The sequence below is a fragment of the Polypterus senegalus genome, chromosome 2 (assembly GCF_016835505.1).
Source record: "Polypterus senegalus isolate Bchr_013 chromosome 2, ASM1683550v1, whole genome shotgun sequence".
NCBI classification, from domain to species: Eukaryota; Metazoa; Chordata; class Cladistia; order Polypteriformes; family Polypteridae; genus Polypterus; species Polypterus senegalus.
The window spans coordinates 122,941,815-122,962,446 of NC_053155.1; the positions used below are offsets into that span (position 1 = coordinate 122,941,815).

General features: G+C 40.2%; 1 protein-coding gene across 1 annotated transcript; it reads right to left on the minus strand.

Moving 5' to 3' along the window:
• Positions 1–5,957: 5,957 nt before the first annotated feature.
• Positions 5,958–11,052, minus strand: LOC120523307 (collagenase 3-like). Its single transcript, XM_039744517.1, has 6 exons — positions 10,836–11,052; positions 10,097–10,326; positions 9,772–9,920; positions 8,886–9,011; positions 8,367–8,528; positions 5,958–6,246 (listed from the first exon to the last, which is right to left on the minus strand). Exons 1-6 carry the CDS (start codon positions 10,977–10,979, stop codon positions 6,233–6,235), a joined length of 825 nt encoding a protein of 274 aa, XP_039600451.1. The 5' UTR covers positions 10,980–11,052; the 3' UTR covers positions 5,958–6,232.
• Between the last annotated feature and the right edge of the window lie 9,580 nt (positions 11,053–20,632).

Below are 20,632 nucleotides of genomic sequence, written 5' to 3' on the forward strand. Positions count from 1 at the left end.
TCAGTGGGGGATTACTGATTCAGATTCTGTTCCTTTTGATGCCTTGGTAGACTCGTTCTTCTCCATGTTGCTGACCAAAATGATTAAGATCAAGGTAGACATCATCAGAGAATGAGAAAATAATTTGCTTATGAGTATTAAAAGTTGATAGACACAACATGAAATAATGGTAAAGAATGTACCTGTACAGTAAGCCATACACATTCCTTCTGACATCTTCACACATAGCTGATCTAGAACACATGGGCATTTAATCTAATTAATCAGTTAAGGTCTTCCACCAATAAACAACTTAAATGCTGATTGTATAAATGCTGTCTTATATAACCACTTTTGTTATTCTGCATTGCATGATATGATGGCTTATCAAACATCCCAATTGACAGTTGATGGAATGACAAGGATAATTACAGGATTTAAGAAGGCTTCTGTGGGACATATTTTGCATGCAGATGTTTCAGTCGTGCCTCGCAGATAGGAGACTCGGGTTTAGTCATGTAAGACTGGCCTTACCGTGCACATCCAGGCTTTCTCTGACCACCAAAGAGCTTACAGAGAAGCACTAACTGCTGCCAAGAGCACCGATTATGGCAGAGTAATAGAAAGTGGCCACAATAACCTAAAGGTTTTGTTCTCTGTAGTTAATAAACTACTCAAACCTGCATCTGGCCCAACTACCTCTTCTACTGAAGTCTGTGAGGAATTCTTCCACTTTTTCCGTAACAAAATCAAACATCTAAATACTTCAACTAACATAAATACATCATCTGTTTATATCTCTCCCTGTTTTCCCACTCCATCCAGCTCCTTCTCTAACTTCTCACCAGTTATATCTCCGTTTGTTAATAACCTGCTTTGTAAAATGAGGCCGAATACTGTGTACTGGACCCCATCCTCAGCACACTACTTAAATCGTGCATTCATGCCATAATCCCGGCTGTGATACTGGCTTTTTACCACTCACTTTTAAAATCGCTTCTGTAACCCCAATGTTAAAAAAGTCTGGTCTTGATGCTGACAATCCAACAACTTTTGGCCTATTTCCCACTTCCCAAAGTTCTTGAGCGTGTTGTAGCTTCCCAACTCACCAATTACCTAACCTCTGATAACTTGATGGAACCCTTTCAGTTGGTTTCAGGGCATAGCACAGCTGTGAAACTGCTCTGCTACAGGTAACCAATGATTTGCTTATGGCAGCAGACTCTGGACAAACCAGCATATTAATTCTGTTAGACCTCAGTGCAGCATTTAACACTCAGTTCAGACATGACATTCTACTGTCCAGAATGGAGAACATGCTGGGTATCTCTGGCACTGCCCTCCAGTGGTTCAAGTCCTATCTGACTGATAGGCAAGAGTTTGTTAGTCTTGGCAAAAGCAGATCCAACTCAGTGCCATTCACACAAGGAGTTCCTCAGGGCTTCGTCCTCGGCCCTCTTCTCTTCTGTATTTATATGCTTCCCCTTGGCCATATTATTGGTAGCTATGGACTGGGTTATCATTTTTATGCAGACGATACTCAACTTTTCTTCGATGTTACAAGTGGAACTTCATCAGAGCTTTCTCAGCTCACAACCTGCTTTAGTGAAATTAAAACCTGGATGAAGCAGAACTCTTTAAAATTAAATTGCAACAAAACGAATCAGTGACCTTCTCCATCACTATGTGCCTGCCCGCCCACTAAGGTCCTCTGATTCTGGCAATCTTGTTGTGCCCCACACTAATCTGCAATCCATAGGTGACAGGGCCTTCAGCTGTATAGCGTCCAGACTCTGGAATGACCTAATGAAATTAAGTAGATCAGCTGACTCCATGAATTCTTTTAAAAAACAACTCAAAACTCTGTTCAGGAAGGCTTTTAGCTCTACTTGACTTTATTACCATTCTCTCAGTACCTCTATGTCAAGATGCTTTCGTAACCTGTGTGTGTGTTCTAGACCATCAGTTATGTTGTCTGTTAGGCTTTTTCTCTGAATTTACTGTCTTACTCTTCTTTCTTTATTTATTTATCTGGTTTGTACAATGGTATATAATGTATACATTGCCGTTCTTTCCTAAATTTTATAAGTGCCTTGAGCATGGGAAAGGTGCTATATAAATAAAATGTATTATTATTATTTTAAAAAACTTCTAAAAACCCATTTTTTTAATTTGTCCGTTTCAAAAGTACATTTTAGTTCTGCTCTTAATAGACTACATATGCACAGAATTATCATACACTTCAATAGATTTGCAATCTTTACTTTTGTGTTTTTCTTTGATGGTTTTTTGCCATCACCAACTGATCAAAGTCCTGCACATTGTTCCAACCTAATGTAGTCTAGATAATTCTCTGAATGAAATGTCCTGACACTGCACTGTATGTGGGAGAAACTAGACAACCACTCCACCGGGGAATGAATTTACATAAGTTCCATATCAAGCATGGTAACACAGATATTCCTGTAGCGTCCCACTTAAACAGCAATGGACACTGTGACAGGGACTTTAAAGTCACAGTGCTTATGGGCAACTTCAGAACACAGCAAGAGAGAAAAGAATGGGAAATCAAATTCATGCTAAATTTTAACACATTACTACATGGTTTAAACAGAGTTTAAAGGCCAGATATGAGGACTATTTGCATCTCTTGGACTGACAACCTGTCCTACAGACCCACATTGCATTGAAAAACTCATCAGAAACTTCAAAAGACTTTGTTGGACAGTTATCTTATCCAAAGAACCTCACCATATGTTGTTCTCCTCACTTGCTAAATGAATTATAGCCTGAAGAGGTCTATAAATTTTTTAAGATGTCTCACTTAAAGGTTTTCCATTGTTGCATCTGTCCTGGTGTCTTTATAAACACAGGGAACTCCAGTTTCTGTATTGCCTGAAGAAGGGGCCTGAGTTGCCCGGAAAGCTTGCATATTGTAATATTTTTAGTTAGCCAATAAAAGGTGTGATTTTCCTTGACTTCTCACTTTTTGTTAAACTCTATTCTAGTTTGGTGCTGATGACTTAATTGAGTACTGCCCTAATTACCCACCTATTGAATTGCCCATTGTTAATAAATGACCTGGGTTGCGGGTGGGGTGTAGATTATAAAAGAAGCTTCTTTGGGTTTTAGGTTGGAATGTGTGAGTGAGGAGAAGGATTTGTGTTTTTGCAGAGCAAGGTATTTGAGAGTTAGGGTTGGATGGCCTGGCTTTGGGTTTTTGTTTCTTATTGCTTATTAAAGAATTGTAATTGTTGTAAGCTAGCCATCTATGTGATAAATGTGGATAGTGTGTATCTAGCTGTGTAAACTTTGTTCAGCTAGATAGTTAAGTTAGTGTTTTCCTCCTGCCTTGTTTCTGGTTTGCGTAACTTTCTCCATATTTTGATTTTTTTTTTCTTTTTGATAATTAATGGAGTTTTTTTTAGTTAGCTGGTTTAGTTTTTCTCTGTGTTTTTGTCTCCCTCTCTCTCACTTGAGTGCAACCTATTTATATATATACAGTTTTTAAATGATGCTTTTTATTATTTAGGGAGAAAAAAAATCCAAACCTACATGGCCCTGTGTGAAAAAGTAATCGCCCCCTTGTTAAAAAAAAACCTAACTGTGGTGTATCACACCTGAGTTCAATTTCCGTAGCCACCCCCAGGCCTGATTACTGCCACACCTGTTTCAATCAAGAAATCACTTAAATAGGAGCTGCCTGACACAGAGAAGTAGACCAAAAGCACCTCAAAAGCTAGACATCATGCCAAGATCCAAAGAAATTCAGGAACAAATGAGAACAGAAGTCATTGAGATCTATCAGTCTGGTAAAGGTTATAAAGCCATTTCTAAAGCTTTGGGACTCCAGCGAACCACAGTGAGAGCCATTATCCACAAATGGCAAAAACATGGAACAGTGGTGAACCTTCCCAGGAGTGGCCGGCTGGCCGACCAAAATTACCCCAAGAGTGCAGAGACGACTCATCCGAGAGGTCACAAAAGACCCCAGGACAATGTCTAAAGAACTGCAGGCCTCACTTGCCTCAATTAAGGTCAGTGTTCACGACTCCACCATAAGAAAGAGACTGGGCAAAAAGCGGCCTGCATGGCAGATTTCAAGGCAAAACCACTGTTAAGTAAAAAGAACATTAGGGCTCGTCTCAATTTTGCTAAGAAACATCTCAATGATTGCCAAGACTTTTGGGAAAATACCTTGTGGACTGATGAGACAAAAGTTGAACTTTTTGGAAGGCAAATCTTACATCTGGCGTAAAAGGAACACAGCATTTAAGAAAAAGAACATCATACCAACAGTAAAATATGGTGGTGGTAGTGTGATGGTCTGGGGTTGTTTTGCTGCTTCAGGACCTGGAAGGCTTGCTGTGATAGATGGAACCATGAGTTCTACTGTCTACCAAAAAATCCTGAAGGAGAATGTCCGGCCATCTGTTCGTCAACTCAAGCTGAAGCGATCTTGGGTGCTGCAACAGGACAATGACCCAAAACACACCAGCAAATCCTCCTCTGAATGGCTGAAGAAAAACAAAATGAAGACTTTGGAGTGGCCTAGTCAAAGTCCTGACCTGAATCCAATTGAGATGCTATGGCATGACCTTAAAAAGGCGGTTCATGCTAGAAAACCCTCAAATAAAGCTGAATTACAACAATTCTGCAAAGATGAGTGGGCCAAAATTCCTCCAGAGCGCTGTAAAGACTCATTGCAAGTTATAAGCAACGGCTTGATTGCAGTTATTGCTGCTAAGGGTGGCCCAACCAGTTATTAGGTTCAGGGGGCAATTACTTTTTCACACAGGGCCATGTAGGTTTGGATTTTTTTTCCCCTAAATAATGAAAACCATCATTTAAAAACTGCATTTTGTGTTTACATTTGTTATATTTGACTAATGGTTAAATGTGTTTGATGATCAGAAACATTTTGTGTGACAAACATGCAAAAGAATAAGAAATCAGGAAGGGGGCAAATTGTTTTTCACACCACTGTACCTCTAGGACTTTTGGTAGGCTGTAACAGCAGCCACCTGTGATATTTGAATATTTGAAAAAAAGCAGATACCCCAACCTGCCTCGAGTCATGATATCTCATGACTTGATTTGGAGCGGTAACTTCTGTGTTAACATCATTTAGATCTAGAATCAAAGTTTAGGTCTAGGAATATTAAGGCAGCAACCTAGGCTATGCTTAGGCTTAGACTGATGCTCAGTTCTGATTTTTCACTCATGTATGACACAGATCTGATCATTTTATAGAAGTGTGAGCTGTAAAAACCAACATGGAATGAAATCTTTTCAGACTTTAAATAGACCACTTCCGTACGTAGTACTAAAGCCAATACAGACATGTGCGACTTGAATATGACTTGTGTTTGAACACTTGAACTGGAATTGTCTGCAAATTCACACAATTTTACATCACTGTTAATATAATCTTTTATTATGTGTCTGTGTCGAAATGGTTTACACTGCAGCACCTATGCAACCCCCAAATGGAAAAACTGAGGTGCCAAGGTAGACCAATTGCTAAGACTCATCTCAAAGACACATTTTTATATGAGAGTTATGTGCGTAGACATTGTCACAGATAATCAAATGTCCCCATTCAACATTCTGAATTTGCATTCAAACCACCCATTTAAACTGTATTTCCCTTCCTTGCCATAGTAAGCTGACAAACTCACAGACTTCTTGCACTGTAAACCATGTAGCGTAGCACATCAGCCTGCATGTTGTTGGTATTTATAGTTGTCTATTAGGTCACATTATCCTGATTTATTTGTCTTTATTAATTCTGTGCATGAGAAGCACATTTAGGAAGGATATCTGTACACATTCATATCCAATCTGGGTTGTATGCAAAACTGAATTTGAACAATCAAAAAGAAAACTCAGAATTGAGTTGCTTATAGCTGTCATGTGAATGTAAGCAGGCACAATAAACAGTAATACCCCGCTCAAGAAGAAAACTGCCCATTTTTTTTATTTATAATGTTTGAAAAGAAAAGTTAAAACATAAGTGTCACCACAATAAATTGTTGAGTTTGTGAGATCTATTCTTCTGAAAAGCCTGAAACACTGAGTTTACTTCATGAAAATGTTTATTGCATTGTTAACCAAATATGCATACTATTGCATGATGTTTACAAAGGAATTTATTCAATACAAAGCAATAAAAAGGTAAAATAAAAGGTAGAAATGAAACATTTAATTTTAATATACTCCAGTTGGGACTCGCTCCTTCTTTTTCAGCACTTCATTTTCTTCTCCCTGAAATTAAATGAAGGCAAAACATATTAGCAAGACAATGCTTCTGGAACAAAATTAAGGAACAAGAGCATACTTAATTAGGGTTAGTTCACGAAGATGCTGGATGTTGACATTTATTTAAGATGTTTTATGAGCATTTAGTGTTTTTTATGCTGAACAAGTTTTTAAGATTGTATAATAAGTGGCTATTCAGAAATATTAATATTAATTTGTAAAGAAAGTTCAGAGATGAATTCCCTAATTGTAATTGGACAGTTTATACTTTAAGAATAATTTCACTGTGCTTCTTTGCCAAAAGTAAAAAATGAGCCCTAAGGGAAACCAAATAATTTCTACCTCAAATAAAATACTCATTATACAGTTGTGCTTAAAAGTTTGTGAACCCTTTAGAATTTTTTATATTTCTGCATAAATATGACCTAAAACATCATCAGATTTTCACTCAAGTCCTAAAAATAGATAAAGAGAAGCCAGTAAAACAAATGAGACAAAAATATTATACTTGGTCATTTATTTATTGAGGAAAATGATCGAATATTACATATTTGTAAGTGGCAAAAGTATGTGAACCTCTAGGATTAGCAGTTAATTTGAAGGTGAAATTAGAGTCAGGTGTTTTCAATCAATGGGATGACAATCAGGTGTGAGTGGGCACCCTGTGTTATTTAAAGAACAAGGATCTATCAAAGTCTGTTCTTCAGAACACGTTTGTGGAAGAGTATCATGGCACGAATAAAGGTGATTTCTGAGGACCTCAGAAAAAGAGTTGTTGATGCTTATCAGGCTGGGAAAGGTTACAAAACCATCTCTAAAGAGTTAGGACTCCACCAATCCACAGTCAGACAGATTGTGTACAAATGGAGGAAACTGAAGACCATTGTTACCCTCCTCAGGAGTGGTCAATCAACAAAGATCACTCCAAGAGCAAGGCGTGTAACAGTCGGCGAGGTCACAAAGGACCCCAGGGTAACTTCTAAGAAACTGAAGGCCTCTCTCACATTGGCTAATTTTTATGTTAATGAGAATCAGGAGAACACTGAACAACGATGGTGTGCATGGCAGGGTTGTAAGGAGAAAGCCACTGCTCTCCAAAGGAAATATTACTGCTCGTCTGCAGTTTGCTAAAGATCACGTGGACAAACCAGAAGGCTATTGGAAGAATGTTTTGTGGACGGATGAGACCAAAATAGAACTTTTTGGTTTAAATGAAAAGCGTTATGTTAGGAGAAAGGAAAACACTGCATTCCAGCATAAGAACCTAATCCCATCTGTGAAACATGGTGGTGGTAGTATCATGGTTTGAGCCTGTTTTGCTGCATCTGGGCCAGGACGGCTTGCCTTCATTGATGGAACAATGAATTCTGAATTATATCAGAGAATTCTAAAGGAAAATGTCAGGACATCTGTCTATGAACTGAATCTCAAGAGAAAGTGGGTCATGCAGCAAGACAACAACCCTAAGCACACAAGTTCTTCTACCAAAGAATGGTTAAAGAAGAATAAAGTTAATATTTTGCAATGGCCAAGTCAAAGTCCTGACCTTAATCCAATCAAAATGTTGTGGAAGGACCTGAAGCGAGCAGTTAATGTGAGCAAACCCACCAACATCCCAGAGTTGAAGCTGTTCTGTACGGAGGAATGAGCTAAAATTCCTCCAAGCCGGTGTGCAGGAATGATCAAAAGTTACCGGAAAGCAAAGGTTTACATACTTTTGCCACTCACAAATATATAATATGTGATCATTTTCCTTAATAAATAAATGACCAAGTATAATATTTTTGTCTCATTTGTTTAACTGGTTTCTCTTTATCTATTTTTATGACTTGAGTGAAAATCTGATGTTTTAGGTCATATTTATGCAGAAATATAGAAAATTCTAAAGGGTTCACAAACGTTCAAGCACAACTGTATTGCTGTCTCCCTCACTGTCTTATCTCCCATTCATAGTTGTTGTAATTTATCTTCTTTTACAATACAAACATATTTTTTGGTGCCTAGTGTAAACGTCTTTGCAAAAAATGTGTACAAATTGTTAAGCATTTACAGTTAATCAGCTATCATTAAAGATAAGTGTTGACAAGGAGGGTCGAAACTAAAAATACGTAACTTCATTGACTTACCATATAAAGCCTGAATCCTTTGAATGTCATCTTGTGAAAGCTGAAATCCATTTGGGTCTTTATAACTGTATGCTGGATACATTAAGGCATTAGGATCTGAAGAATGACGAAGACCCAGAGAATGGCCAATTTCATGTGCAGCCACAAGGAACAAGTTTATACCTGCAAAAATATTGTGAAATCAGGCATGTGTGTTAAAAAACTAATCTTTTTGTTTAGTTTATTGATAGAATGGTAAAACGTTTTAGTTAGGTACACATATTTATTTTTTTTATAATGAAATTTATTTAAGGTTTTCCGTTTGAGCTTCACTCTGCTATATTTACAACTCAATGTCTTACTAGTGCTCATTCTGCTATTCTGAAACAAACAGAATAAAATATTTGGTATTTAGCTCCTTCTTGTGAATGATTAAAGTACAAACCATACACTGACTACAAAGGTTATATTGCCATTTTCTTTTTTTTTTTTACATCTTTTATTACCCACTTTCATGTTGTGCACATGTTAATGACCCACCTTGACTATTAGCACTCCAGGTTTCATCTTCATCAAAGTGTACATCACCTCCAATGCCTGGTCCAGGAAAAAAAGCATGGGCCGGCATATTGCCAGGTCCATCAAATGGATGACCGTCTCCATGATCTAGCAACCAAAACAATAGTAATCTGTTAATTGTGGACATTTTATAATTGCAAAATAATGTAATTGAATCTTAATTAGTGTAATTTAATCTTTGATGCTGGCAATAAAATATAGAGGGTTGGGAGTTAAACTTGTAGCCTTGAAGGTACAGGTTCAGCTGCTAGTCTTGATTCACATGGTGACCCCCAGCAAGTCACTTAACTAAACCAGTCTATAAATGTAAGTAAACATATCTGAAAACACTGCATATGCACTGTGCCGGTATAAAACATTGAAATGCTGATCACAAAAGGTAGCATAGATTTTTATTATTATTGAAAAAATAAATCTGTTGTTCAGTTTTATGTCATTTTCCCCAGTGCATGAAAACTCAATCCTCCTCAACAGTAATTCTAGGAACATATAATAAAGCCAATCGGACTGTTCGGAGATTGACATTATCACAGCAACAAGAGTTCTAGGCAGGAACTAATTCTGAACGGGAAATAATGTTGCATTCACACAACATGCCAGTTTAGAATTGTCAGTTAATCTAAAACACATTTGTGGAAGTTACTAGACTAACTCGAAAAATTCCGTACTGACATGGAGTGATAGGCAGATTTTACACAGAAAGTAGTTGAGACTGAAATTACCAATATACCACCACTCAAAAACAACATTCCTTAACAGCCCGTCTAAATTATTTGACCATCATGAAATGTTTGTTTTCACTCTTAGTGAGTAAAAATAAATAAATAAATAAATAAAGAGCACTTACCTCTTGCCTGAAACATAATCATAATGTCAGCAGTCCCATTGAAAACTTTAGTGAACCTCAATCGAGTGACGTTGCTCCACACTCGGAAGGCATTACGAATTGCTTGGTCTACACTTCCTTTATCCAAATCAGGGGTGTAGTTCACAATCCTGTAGTCAGTAACAAGAGTAAATACAGTAAAGCATGAAGGTAACTCTACTCATATGAAGGTTGTTTTTTTTTTCTTTAAGTAGACATTATTGTGTTTGTTTCAAATGTGCTTTGGTACCCAAAGACCAATAGGAACACCATGCTCTAGATGGAATGAGTCTGCTGTTTGATTTACCTGTACGTTAAGCTGTATTTGTTCCATCTGGACATTCGATCTGCAGCTTTAAAATTTTTAACATCAGCCATGCCACATCTTGGTTTCTTCATGACTTCCATGGTGTCTGAATCCAATTTGCCAGTCACTTTAAGACCAAAGAAAGCTTGCATTTCTTTAATTTTTGAATGTATTAAATGTTTGCTTCTGGCAGTAGTGCTTGTCAGGTTGTAGAAGTTCTGAAGGTATTCCTAATTCGGAGACAATGGTGTGTACATATGTCATTTGCTCATTCCCAATATTATGAATTATAACTTGTTATTCTTGCTCAGAACTTTTCTAATCTCTTTTTATTAAAGAGGCTAAACTTTTAACAGTGGTATTCATTATTTTCATTAGAATTTGCATCCATTATAATACTGTATAATAGTATCTTTGAGAAGGATAACTAAAGCCTAGACATTTGCTGAAAAATAAGAGAACATAGAAAGGAATATTTATATTTTAGATTAATGAAGTAGGTTTCCTAATGTTCTCACACTTCATAATTAAAACGTCTAATAGTAATTAATTGGGATGCCCCATCTGCTACAAAGTTATATTTTCAATATACTATTAATAGAGATAGTGCTCCGAATTACAGGTTGTTTTATTTATTGAAATCTGTTATAAAATTACTAAATTCAATTATTTTGTTTCCTTTGTAAATACCTGAATGAACGTCATTTAGTGAATTAAACAGATAGATGTTTCCACTTACCCTTGCTATGTCCAAGTCTTTATGGCTTTCCTCATTTGGCGCAGGTTCCTGAATAGGAATGGCCCTGGCTGGCTTGGTGAAGGAAAGCATTAAGACAGCTGCAAGCAGGAGAGTTTTCATGGCCCTGAATGGAGTAGTTGACATCTTAGCTCCAGCCTGATATCTTTTTGGAGACCCTTTTATATATTGTGCAGTGTGTCTGTTCACTGTGATTAGTCAACCTATTTGCCTGACTCAGATCTTTGGGGAAACTTTTTTCTTGTTTGAGCAATTCTTTGCAGCTGATGACATCACTTTATCAAAATTAGTAAACAATGAAGATGGAAGTGACTGAAGTCAAATATTCTCAAATACATCACTGAAAAGTTTAAATAATTAACTACGCTAGAAGTTAGATTTAATTAAAGTGCATGATTTCATAAAAGTATATAATGTACTAATTCACATGTGTTAATGTCTTAGATAAAACTGTTTTTACAATATCAATGAATAATTCAGAAATATGTGTCATTTCTCCATTAACATTCTATTGATATGCACTTAATATCTGAATTCCAAAAATATTAGACTGTAAAATAAACATTCAACGTCAAGGCCTGGATTCTATCAGTAACTTGCATTCTGAAATTCTCAAATGCAGATTGAAACACAATAATCAAAGCAGTCAGTGTAAACTATTACAAATAAATGTCTCTTCGATATTTTATGTTTGGTTGACTGCTAAGAAGAGTATAAATTTAAAGCAGCCTTTAGAAAAAGTATTAGGTTTCCTCAATTTAGAGGCTCTTACTAAGCATACCATCACAATACATACTGCAAAGCATAGATGAATATAGTCCAAACAAACACAAAAACAAAGTATTAAGGACTACTCCACCCAAAAATTATTTTTATATGTTACTATCCCATGGATTTTCTAGTGATGGTCAAGAAAACATTTAATCACATATTTTTGAGAGGAATGGACATAACAAAGAGTTTGGTAGAAGGTGACATAACACTAGACAACAGCAAATAATATCAAAAATGTCCATGAAAAAAGTTGTCCTCAAACAGGAAGCCCTTTCACACTTTTGAGTTTTGAGTCCCACCTCTCCTCCTCATTAATTGGTCAGGGGTCCTGTCTTCAAAACAAAAATTTGATCCTGTGTTTGTGGGTATTGTGATTGGTGTCCCTTATTAATTTTTGTACACTTTCCTGTGGAGGTTTTGGGACTTTTTGGTGGCTATTCCGAGGTTTCTGTGCTCAAAGAATTTGATTAAAGCATTTATTTCATCCTGTCTTGGATCCTAACTAACTCGTATTTTTTTAATGTCTTATTGTGCCATTTTTAAATATTAAATGGCAGCTCAATTATGTGACTTTTGTGTTACCCTTTGCTGAAGCAGATTCCCAGAAGTGCCCGGGTGCGTTCTTGTGTGATGTTTTCAGGGCGACCCTTTAAGAAGGTCATTTATGCATGGTACGGGTATCCGTGTTTTGGATAAAACTAAAGACTTAATATGCCCTTCTCTTCATTCTTGCTGTCTGTTTTCTGACTTACTTTCCGATTTACAATTCTGATTATTACTTCACTTTTCTGGCTTGGTGAAATATGGTTTGTCTCTTAGGTTTTGACCCTGGCAGGTGCTCTGTTTTGTTCTCATTTCATCTTCCGGTCCCAAAATAAAAATCATTCTGCTTTGGCAAAACAGTGGACTACTTTCATTTTCTGGAGTTACTTATTTAACAATCTTTTAGAAAAAATGCATGCCTTTGCATGTTGTAAGTATGCGACTTGATGACTTGATTTGTGGATTATGAGAAACAAATAATGTGAGATTTCATGTACATCTAGGGATCTGATTGTACTGGATATAGTCTGATAAAGGTACAATGAAGAGAGCAAATTGAAGGATGTAGAGATTATTGCATTGGTCGAAGACAGAATGCTGGCTGCAGAATTTTGAACCTACTGTAATCCATCAATTTTAGCAGGAAGACCCATGAAAAGATTATTGCAGTAAACCCGTTAAGTGTTATTTTACGCATTCTCAGAATGAAAAATGAGACCAGTCACTGACAATACTTTCTGATTTATATAAATATGGTAGTCTGTTTATGTGTTCTTGAGAATTAGTAATGATGAGGTTGATGACTGGAAATAACGGGCTAATTTTAATGAGTCGAGATTTATCGAAACGGATTCTGTCTGCTTTAATTGTTTTCAGTTGTATGATGTCCCTGAGGAAGGCATTAACCTTTTCTGTGGCTGATGTGCATCTATTTGTGATTTTTAAATAATGCTGTCTATCATTTACAGTTGTGCTTGAAAGTTTGTGAACCCTTTAGAATTTTCTATATTTCTGCATAGATATGACATAAAACATCATATTTTCACTCAAGTCCTAAAAGTAGATAAAGAGAAACCAGTTAAACAAATGAGACAAAATATTATACTTGGTCATTTATTTATTGAGGAAGACGATCGGATATTACATATTTGTGTCTGGCAAAAGTACCTCTAGAATTAGCAGTTAGTTTGAAGTTGAAATTAGAGTCAGGTGTTTTCAATCAATGGAATGACAATCAGGTGTGAGTGGGCACCCTGTGTTATGTAAAGAACAAGGATCTATCAAAGTTTGTTCTTCACAACACATGTTTGTGGAAGTGTATCATGGCACAAACAAAGGAGATTTCTGAGGACCTCAGAAGAAGAGTTGCTGATGCTCATCAGGCTGGAAAAGGTTACAAAACCATCTCTAAAGAGTTTGGACTCCACCAGTCCACAGTCAGACAGTTTGTGTACAAATGGAGGAAATTCAAGACCATTGTTACCCTCCCCAGGAGCTGATTTAAGTGACACAGGATTTTTTTTGTTTTTGTGGTGTATGGTAACAGCTGGGTATTTCTCTGTTTTGGGGGGAGGTGTTTCAGCAGTTGTTTTCAATTGATGTTCATCAAGAAAATGCCATATAAGGTGTCTTATTTAATGTTCACATGTTTGATGTATCTCCTTTCACAATGAAAAGGCACACTGTCAATGTGATTGTGAAATTCTAGTCAGTGTGGGATTACTGATTCAGATTCTGTTCCTTTTGATGCCTTGGTAGACTCGTTCTTCTCCACGTTACTGACCAAAATGGTTAAGGTCAAGGGAGATCTCATCGGACAATGTGAAAATAATTTTCTTGTAAGTATTTAATGTTAATAGACACAACATGAAATAATGGTAAAGAATCCACCTGTTCAGTAAGCCATACACATTCCTTCTGACACCTTCACCCATAGCTGATCTATAACGCATGAACATTTAATCTAATTAATCAGTTAAGGTCTTCCACCAATAAACAACTTATCTGCTGATTGTTCAAATGCTCTCTTGTATAACCACTTTTGTTATTCTACATTGCACAATTTGATTGCTTATCAAACATCTCAATTGACAGTTGATGGAATGACAAGGATGATTACAGGTTTTAAGAAGGCTTCTGAAGGACATATTTTGCATGTTGATGTTTCAGTCATTTGACTAACCCCAATGACTAAGCTTTCCACTTTACTCATATGTTGCAATTTTAGGGCAAATGTACATCAAAACAGGCATTTTTTGAGAATATAGCAGTTAACACTAAACTCATACAGAAAACATAGTTTATTTAGTTTTTTTAAATAGGTAAATTTCCATCCATCCATCCATTCTCTTCCGCTTATCCGAGGTCGGGTCGCGGGGCAGCAGCAAGCAGAGGCCCAGACTTCCCTCTCCCGGCCACTTCTTCCAGCTCTTCGGGAGAATCCCAAAGGCGTTCCCAGGCCAGCCGGGAGGCATAGTCCCTCCAGCGTGTCCTGGGTCTTCCCCGGGGCCTCCTCCCGGTTGGACGTGCCCGGAACACCTCACCAGGGAGGCGTCCAGGAGGCATCCTGATCAGATGCCCGAGCCACCTCATCTGACTCCTCTCGATGCGGAGGAGCAGCGGCTCTACTCTGAGCCCCTCCCGGATGACTGAGCTTCTCACCCTATCTTTAAGGGAAAGCCCAGACACCCTGCGGAGGAAACTCATTTCAGCCGCTTGTATTCGCGATCTCGTTCTTTCGGTCACTACCCATAGCTCATGACCATAGGTGAGGGTAGGAGCGTAGATCGACTGGTAAATTGAGAGCTTTGCCTTACGGCTCAGCTCCTTTTTCACCACGACAGACCGATGCAGAGCCCGCATCACTGCGGATGCCGCACCGATCCGCCTGTCGATCTCACGCTCCATTCTTCCCTCACTCGTGAACAAGACCCCGAGATACTTGAACTCCTCCACTTGGGGCAGGATCTCTCCTCCAACCCTGAGAGGGCACTCCACCCTTTTCGGCTGAGGACCATGCTCTCGGATTTGGAGGTGCTGATTCTCATCCCAGCCGCTTCACACTCAGCTGCGAACCGATCCAGAGAGCTGAAGATCACGGCCTGATGAAGCAAACAGGACAACATCATCTGCAAAAGCAGTGACCCAATCCTGAGTCCACCAAACCGGACCCCTTCAACACCCTGGCTGCGCCTAGAAATTCTGTCCATAAAAGTTATGAACAGAATCGGTGACAAAGGGCAGCCCTGGCGGAGTCCAACTCTCACTGGAAGCGGGCTCGACTTACTGCGGCAATGCGGACCAAGCTCTGACACGGTTGTACAGAGACCGAACAGCTCTTATCAGGGGGTCCGGTACCCCATACTCCCGGAGCACCCCCCACAGGATTCCCGAGGGACACGGTCGAATGCCTTTTCCAAGTCCACAAAACACATGTAGACCGGTCGGGCAAACTCCCATGCACCCTCAGGACTCTGCTAAGGGTGAAGAGCTGGTCCACTGTTCGCGACCAGGGCTAAAACCACACTGTTCCTCCTGAATCCGAGGTTCACTATCCGGCGGACCCTCCTCTCCAGAACCCCGAATAGACTTTTCCAGGGAGGCTGAGGAGTGTGATCCCTCTATAGTTGGAACACACCCTCTGGTCCCCCTTTTTAAAGAGGGGGACCACCACCCCGGTCTGCCAATCCAGAGGCACTGTCCCGATGTCCATGCGATGTTGCAGAGGCGTGTCAACCAAGACAGTCCTACAACATCCAGAGCCTTAAGGAACTCGGCGTATCTCATCCACCCGGGGCCCTGCCACCAAGGAGTTTTTTGACCACCTCGGTGACTTCAGTCCCAGAGATGGGAGAGCCCACCTCAGAGTCCCCAGGCTCTGCTTCCTCGTGGAAGGCATGTTAGTGGGATTGAGGAGGTCTTGAAGTACTCCTCCCACCGACCCTAGCGTCAGTGAGGTCAGCAGCGCACCATCCCCACCATATACGGTGTTGACACTGCACTGCTTCCCCTCCTGAGGCGCGGACGGTGGACCAGAATCTCCTCGAAGCCGTCCAAAGTCGCTCTCCATGGCCTCTCAAACTCCTCCCATGCCCGAGTTTTGCCTCAGCAACAACCAAGCAGCGTTCGCTTGGCCTGCGGTACCTATCAGCTGCCTCCAGAGACCCACAGGACAAAAAGTCCTATAGGACTCCTTCTTCAGCTTGACGGCATCCCTCACGCGGTGTCCACCAACGGGTTGGGGATTGCCGCCACGACAGGCCCCGCCCCCCTTGCGGCCACAGCTCCGGTCAGCCGCCTCAACAATAGAGGCACGGAACATGGCCCATTGGACTCAATGTCCCCACCTCCCTCGGGGCGTGGTTGAAGTTCTGCGGAGGTGGGAGTTGAAGCTACTTCTGACAGGGGACTCTGCCAGCCGTTCCCAGCAGACCCTCACAACACGTTTGGGCCTACCAGGTCTGACCGGCATCTTCCCCACCATCGGCCAACTCACCACCAGGTGGTGATCAGTTGACAGCTCCGCCCCTCTCTTCACCCGAGTGTCCAAGACATATGGCGCAAGTCCGGCGACCGACCACAAAGTCGATCATCGACCTGAGGCCTAGGGTGTCCTGGTGCCAAGTGCACATATGAACACCCTTATGCTTGAACATGGTGTTCGTTATGGACAATCCATGGCGAGCACAGAAGTCCAATAACAAAACACCGCTCGGGTTCAGATCGGGGCCATTCCTCCCAATCACGCCCTTCCAGGTCTCACTGTCATTGCCCACGTGAGCATTGAAGTCTCCCAGCAAAACGAGGGAATCCCAGAAGGTATGCCCTCTAGCAACCCTCCAGAGACTCCAAAAGGGTGGATACTCCAAACTGCTGTTGGTATATACGCACAAACAACAGTCAGGACCCTTCCCCCCACCCGAAGGCGGAGGGAGGCCACCCTCTCGTCCACCGGGGTAAACCCCAATGCCCAGGCTCCAGTGGGGGCAATAAGTATGCCCACACCTGCTCGGCACCTCTCACCGGGGGCAACTCCAGAGTGGTAGAGAGTCCAGCCCCTCTCGAGAAGATTGGTTCCAGAGTCCAAGCTGTGCGTCGAGGTGAGTCCGACTATATCTAGCGGAACCTCTCACCTCGCGCACTAGCTCAGGCTCCTTCCCTTCAGAGGTGACATTCCACGTCCCAAGAGCCAGTTTCTGTAGCCGAGGATCAGACCGCCAAGGTCCCGCCTCGCCACCACCCAACTCACACTGCACCCAACCTCCTTGGCCCCTCCCATAGGTGGTGAGCCCATGGGGAGGAGGACTCACGTTACCTCTTCGGGCTGTGCCCGGCGAGCCCCATGGGTGCAGGCCCGGCCACCAGGCGCTCGCCATCGAGCCCCACCTCCAGGCCTGGCTCCAGAGGGGGCCCCGGTGACCCGCGTCCGGGCAAGGGAAAGCGTCGTCCAAAGGTTTTCATCATTGGAGGTTTGTTGAACCGCTCTTTGTCTCATCCCTCACCTAGGACCAGTTTGCCTTGGGTGGCCCTACCAGGGGCATAAAGCCCCGGACAACATAGCTCCTAGGATCATTGGGACACGCAAACCCCTCCACCACGATAAGGTGACGGTTCAAGGAGGAGATAGGTAAATTTGTGATTTTTTAATTGATCACTGATCTGTATTCCTAAATATATAGTGATTGTGACTTGCTCAGCTAATTCTCCTTTTATTTAAGTAGGTGGCACTGCCATCTGTTCCCTCATGTAGCTTGTGACTAAACCTTTCTTTAGTCTTGGCATTTAAGTAGTGAAATTTATCATATCCCCATTTCACAGAATTTGATATTCCTGTAATAAAAAAGTCAGTGTAAAATAATAAAAATACATACATAAATTAATAAACAGTTAAAATGGTACAGGGATAAATCCTCATTATGCATCAAAATTGATTTTTTTTTTATAAATTATACTCCACAACTGCATATAATTTGGGTATTGTTTCTTATAAATTTATATTTTTAATTTTTTATATGTTAAGTCTATGTTTAGTGTAAGAATCTTAGTTATTTACTGACCATATTGAGCATACTGTAACATGCAGAATCTTGGAAAAGGCTCTGTCTGTGTGAAGTCTGCAGATATTATCTTTGTCTCAGAGTGTTTTATGATTTTCCCCATAAGGATCCCCAACTGTGTGACATTATCTGTCTATCCATGTGCTTGTGATATGCTGTGTAACGGGAATGTGGCACCAGATTGCACTATGGATATCATGAAGTTTATGGACTGAACAGGATCAGAGGAAACATGAAACACAGACAAAAGTGTTGGGGAAAAAAGTGGTGCAATTTATTACAAGAGTGCTGCACAACAAAAACAAACCTGCATCAGGCAGGGTAGGAGAGTCAATATATAATCTTGTATACCATGTTGACCTATCAAGCATTTCTAAGCACCTGATAATTAAACTACTTTCAAAGTTATTTTTCTTACTATAGTAATGCCTTTGGGTTCAAAATGCCACAGAACCAGGTGCCCTGGTAGAGAGTACATGGGTTCCTTATGTAGCCACCTGGGATCCAAGATTGCAGGAGCATTAAGGTTAGGGTTGCCAGATTCATAAAAAAAAATGTATTGTGTAACAAATACCAAAAACCCATACAACATCCAAATATAATTCAAAGTATATAATAAATTTTTAAACAATCTTCATATATAACCTTAATCACAAAAGCACCAGATGTATGCACCTCTCATCATAGCGCTCCTGTTTAAGTGTCAGAGCATGAAACATAAACAAAGTCAAAACTTGACTTGAACAAAAACAAGAAACGTTAAACCGAAAGGATTTGGTCCCACTACAGAGCAATAATGCCTGCTCGTTTTCCAGTATAATAACATTATATAATTTCACCATTAGTTTATTTCATTGGTTGCTCTGAATGCCAGGTCAGGCCATGCAACAGGCCACCAGGAAAGCTCCCACTGATTGTAAATGTCAGTCCGGCTCTGGCTGTTATCAAACAGTGTTCTGGCATGGTGCAGCATTTTTTTATGCTTCTCTTTTGCGCCAGAGAAAACCAGATCATTATGATGTGCCCATATTTATTTGCTTTGCTGTCATCATGTGGAATACTTCTAATCCATTCGCTTAAACCTCTTTCTTTTTCATAATCCTTGCAGTACTTTCCCATATTTTCCCCATTTACCTGGCATTGTTAGGCTAGCCTACTGGCAATTAATTTGAGATAGCAAGCTAACCTCACTCTTTTACCTTGCAATGTGTGTAGGTTTGCCTCTGTCTCGCTCACTTCTCCTTGTCCCTGTTTCTCTTGTTTGTGTTTTTATATGATGTCAGCCAATTAGTAGTGCCTTGATCTCAGTCAAATCACATACAGAAAGCAGTGGTTTCGCTTGTTGTCTTTATAACCGTAGCTAACATTACTGGGTATTGACATCACGTAGATGGGCGCACTCTCCATGTACGTCTGTCTCTGAGTTCAGTATTATTCAGGATTGAGCCACTTTCACTATAAGAATTAATTTCCGTTTCCCCTTACAGGAACAGTACAGGAACTTGTGAAAGCAGCCCAAAAACCTGCAACCTGCGACCTCATAATATTTACCTGCAACTGTATTTTCAAAATAGCCCAATTAGGTGGGAAACCCATGGACTTAGCAACTCTATTTTCAGAGTGCTACAATGGGTATATACCATCATATAATGGTGGAAGTGAGGATTTTAGAATGGTAAATAATATAATACAAGGGGAAAGGGTGCCAGATGAATGGAGAAAAAGGTAAAAATTAATTGAGGGGGATTTAAAAATAGCCAAAGATAGTGCACTGTTTTTTAAAAAGTAGCCCAAAAAATGGGACCCACAAAAGCCCATTTTTTTCTCACAGATGACGACCAAAAATAGTTCATTTGGGTGAGAAATCCATAGACCTGGCAACACTGACTGAAGATTAAAAGCAAGAGTGCCAGGAGCAAATCCCCAGATTTGGGAGTCTAAATTACATCCTTGAAAATGTAAAGCTATAATTTAATAGAGTACTTTAGAACATTATGCTGTAGTATCAAAGCACTACCATTTTAATATGTTTATTTGGAGAGTGAAAAGTCCAGCCTCACACCAGAGTAGAGAGCTGAGACTGAGCCAGTCTGTCATATCACAAATGGAAGCATACCTTCACTAGCAAAAACATACAATATACTCTATCACACATGTGCGCATGGGAGTCAGCTAAAGGACTTGAATAATGATAGTTCCACGCCAGACCAGGGGATGGCGAAGTGCACTGTCTTTCTCTCTCTCTCGATACTCTGTAGACCATTCGTGGGAAATCCCACACCTTTCTGGTGCCCATGAAGATGTAACCTCCAGCTCTGGTGCCCACGATGACGACACTTCCAGTTCTGGTGCATGATGATGTCACTACCTGTCTCATCTTTTAAAGTTGCCAGCTTTACATTATTA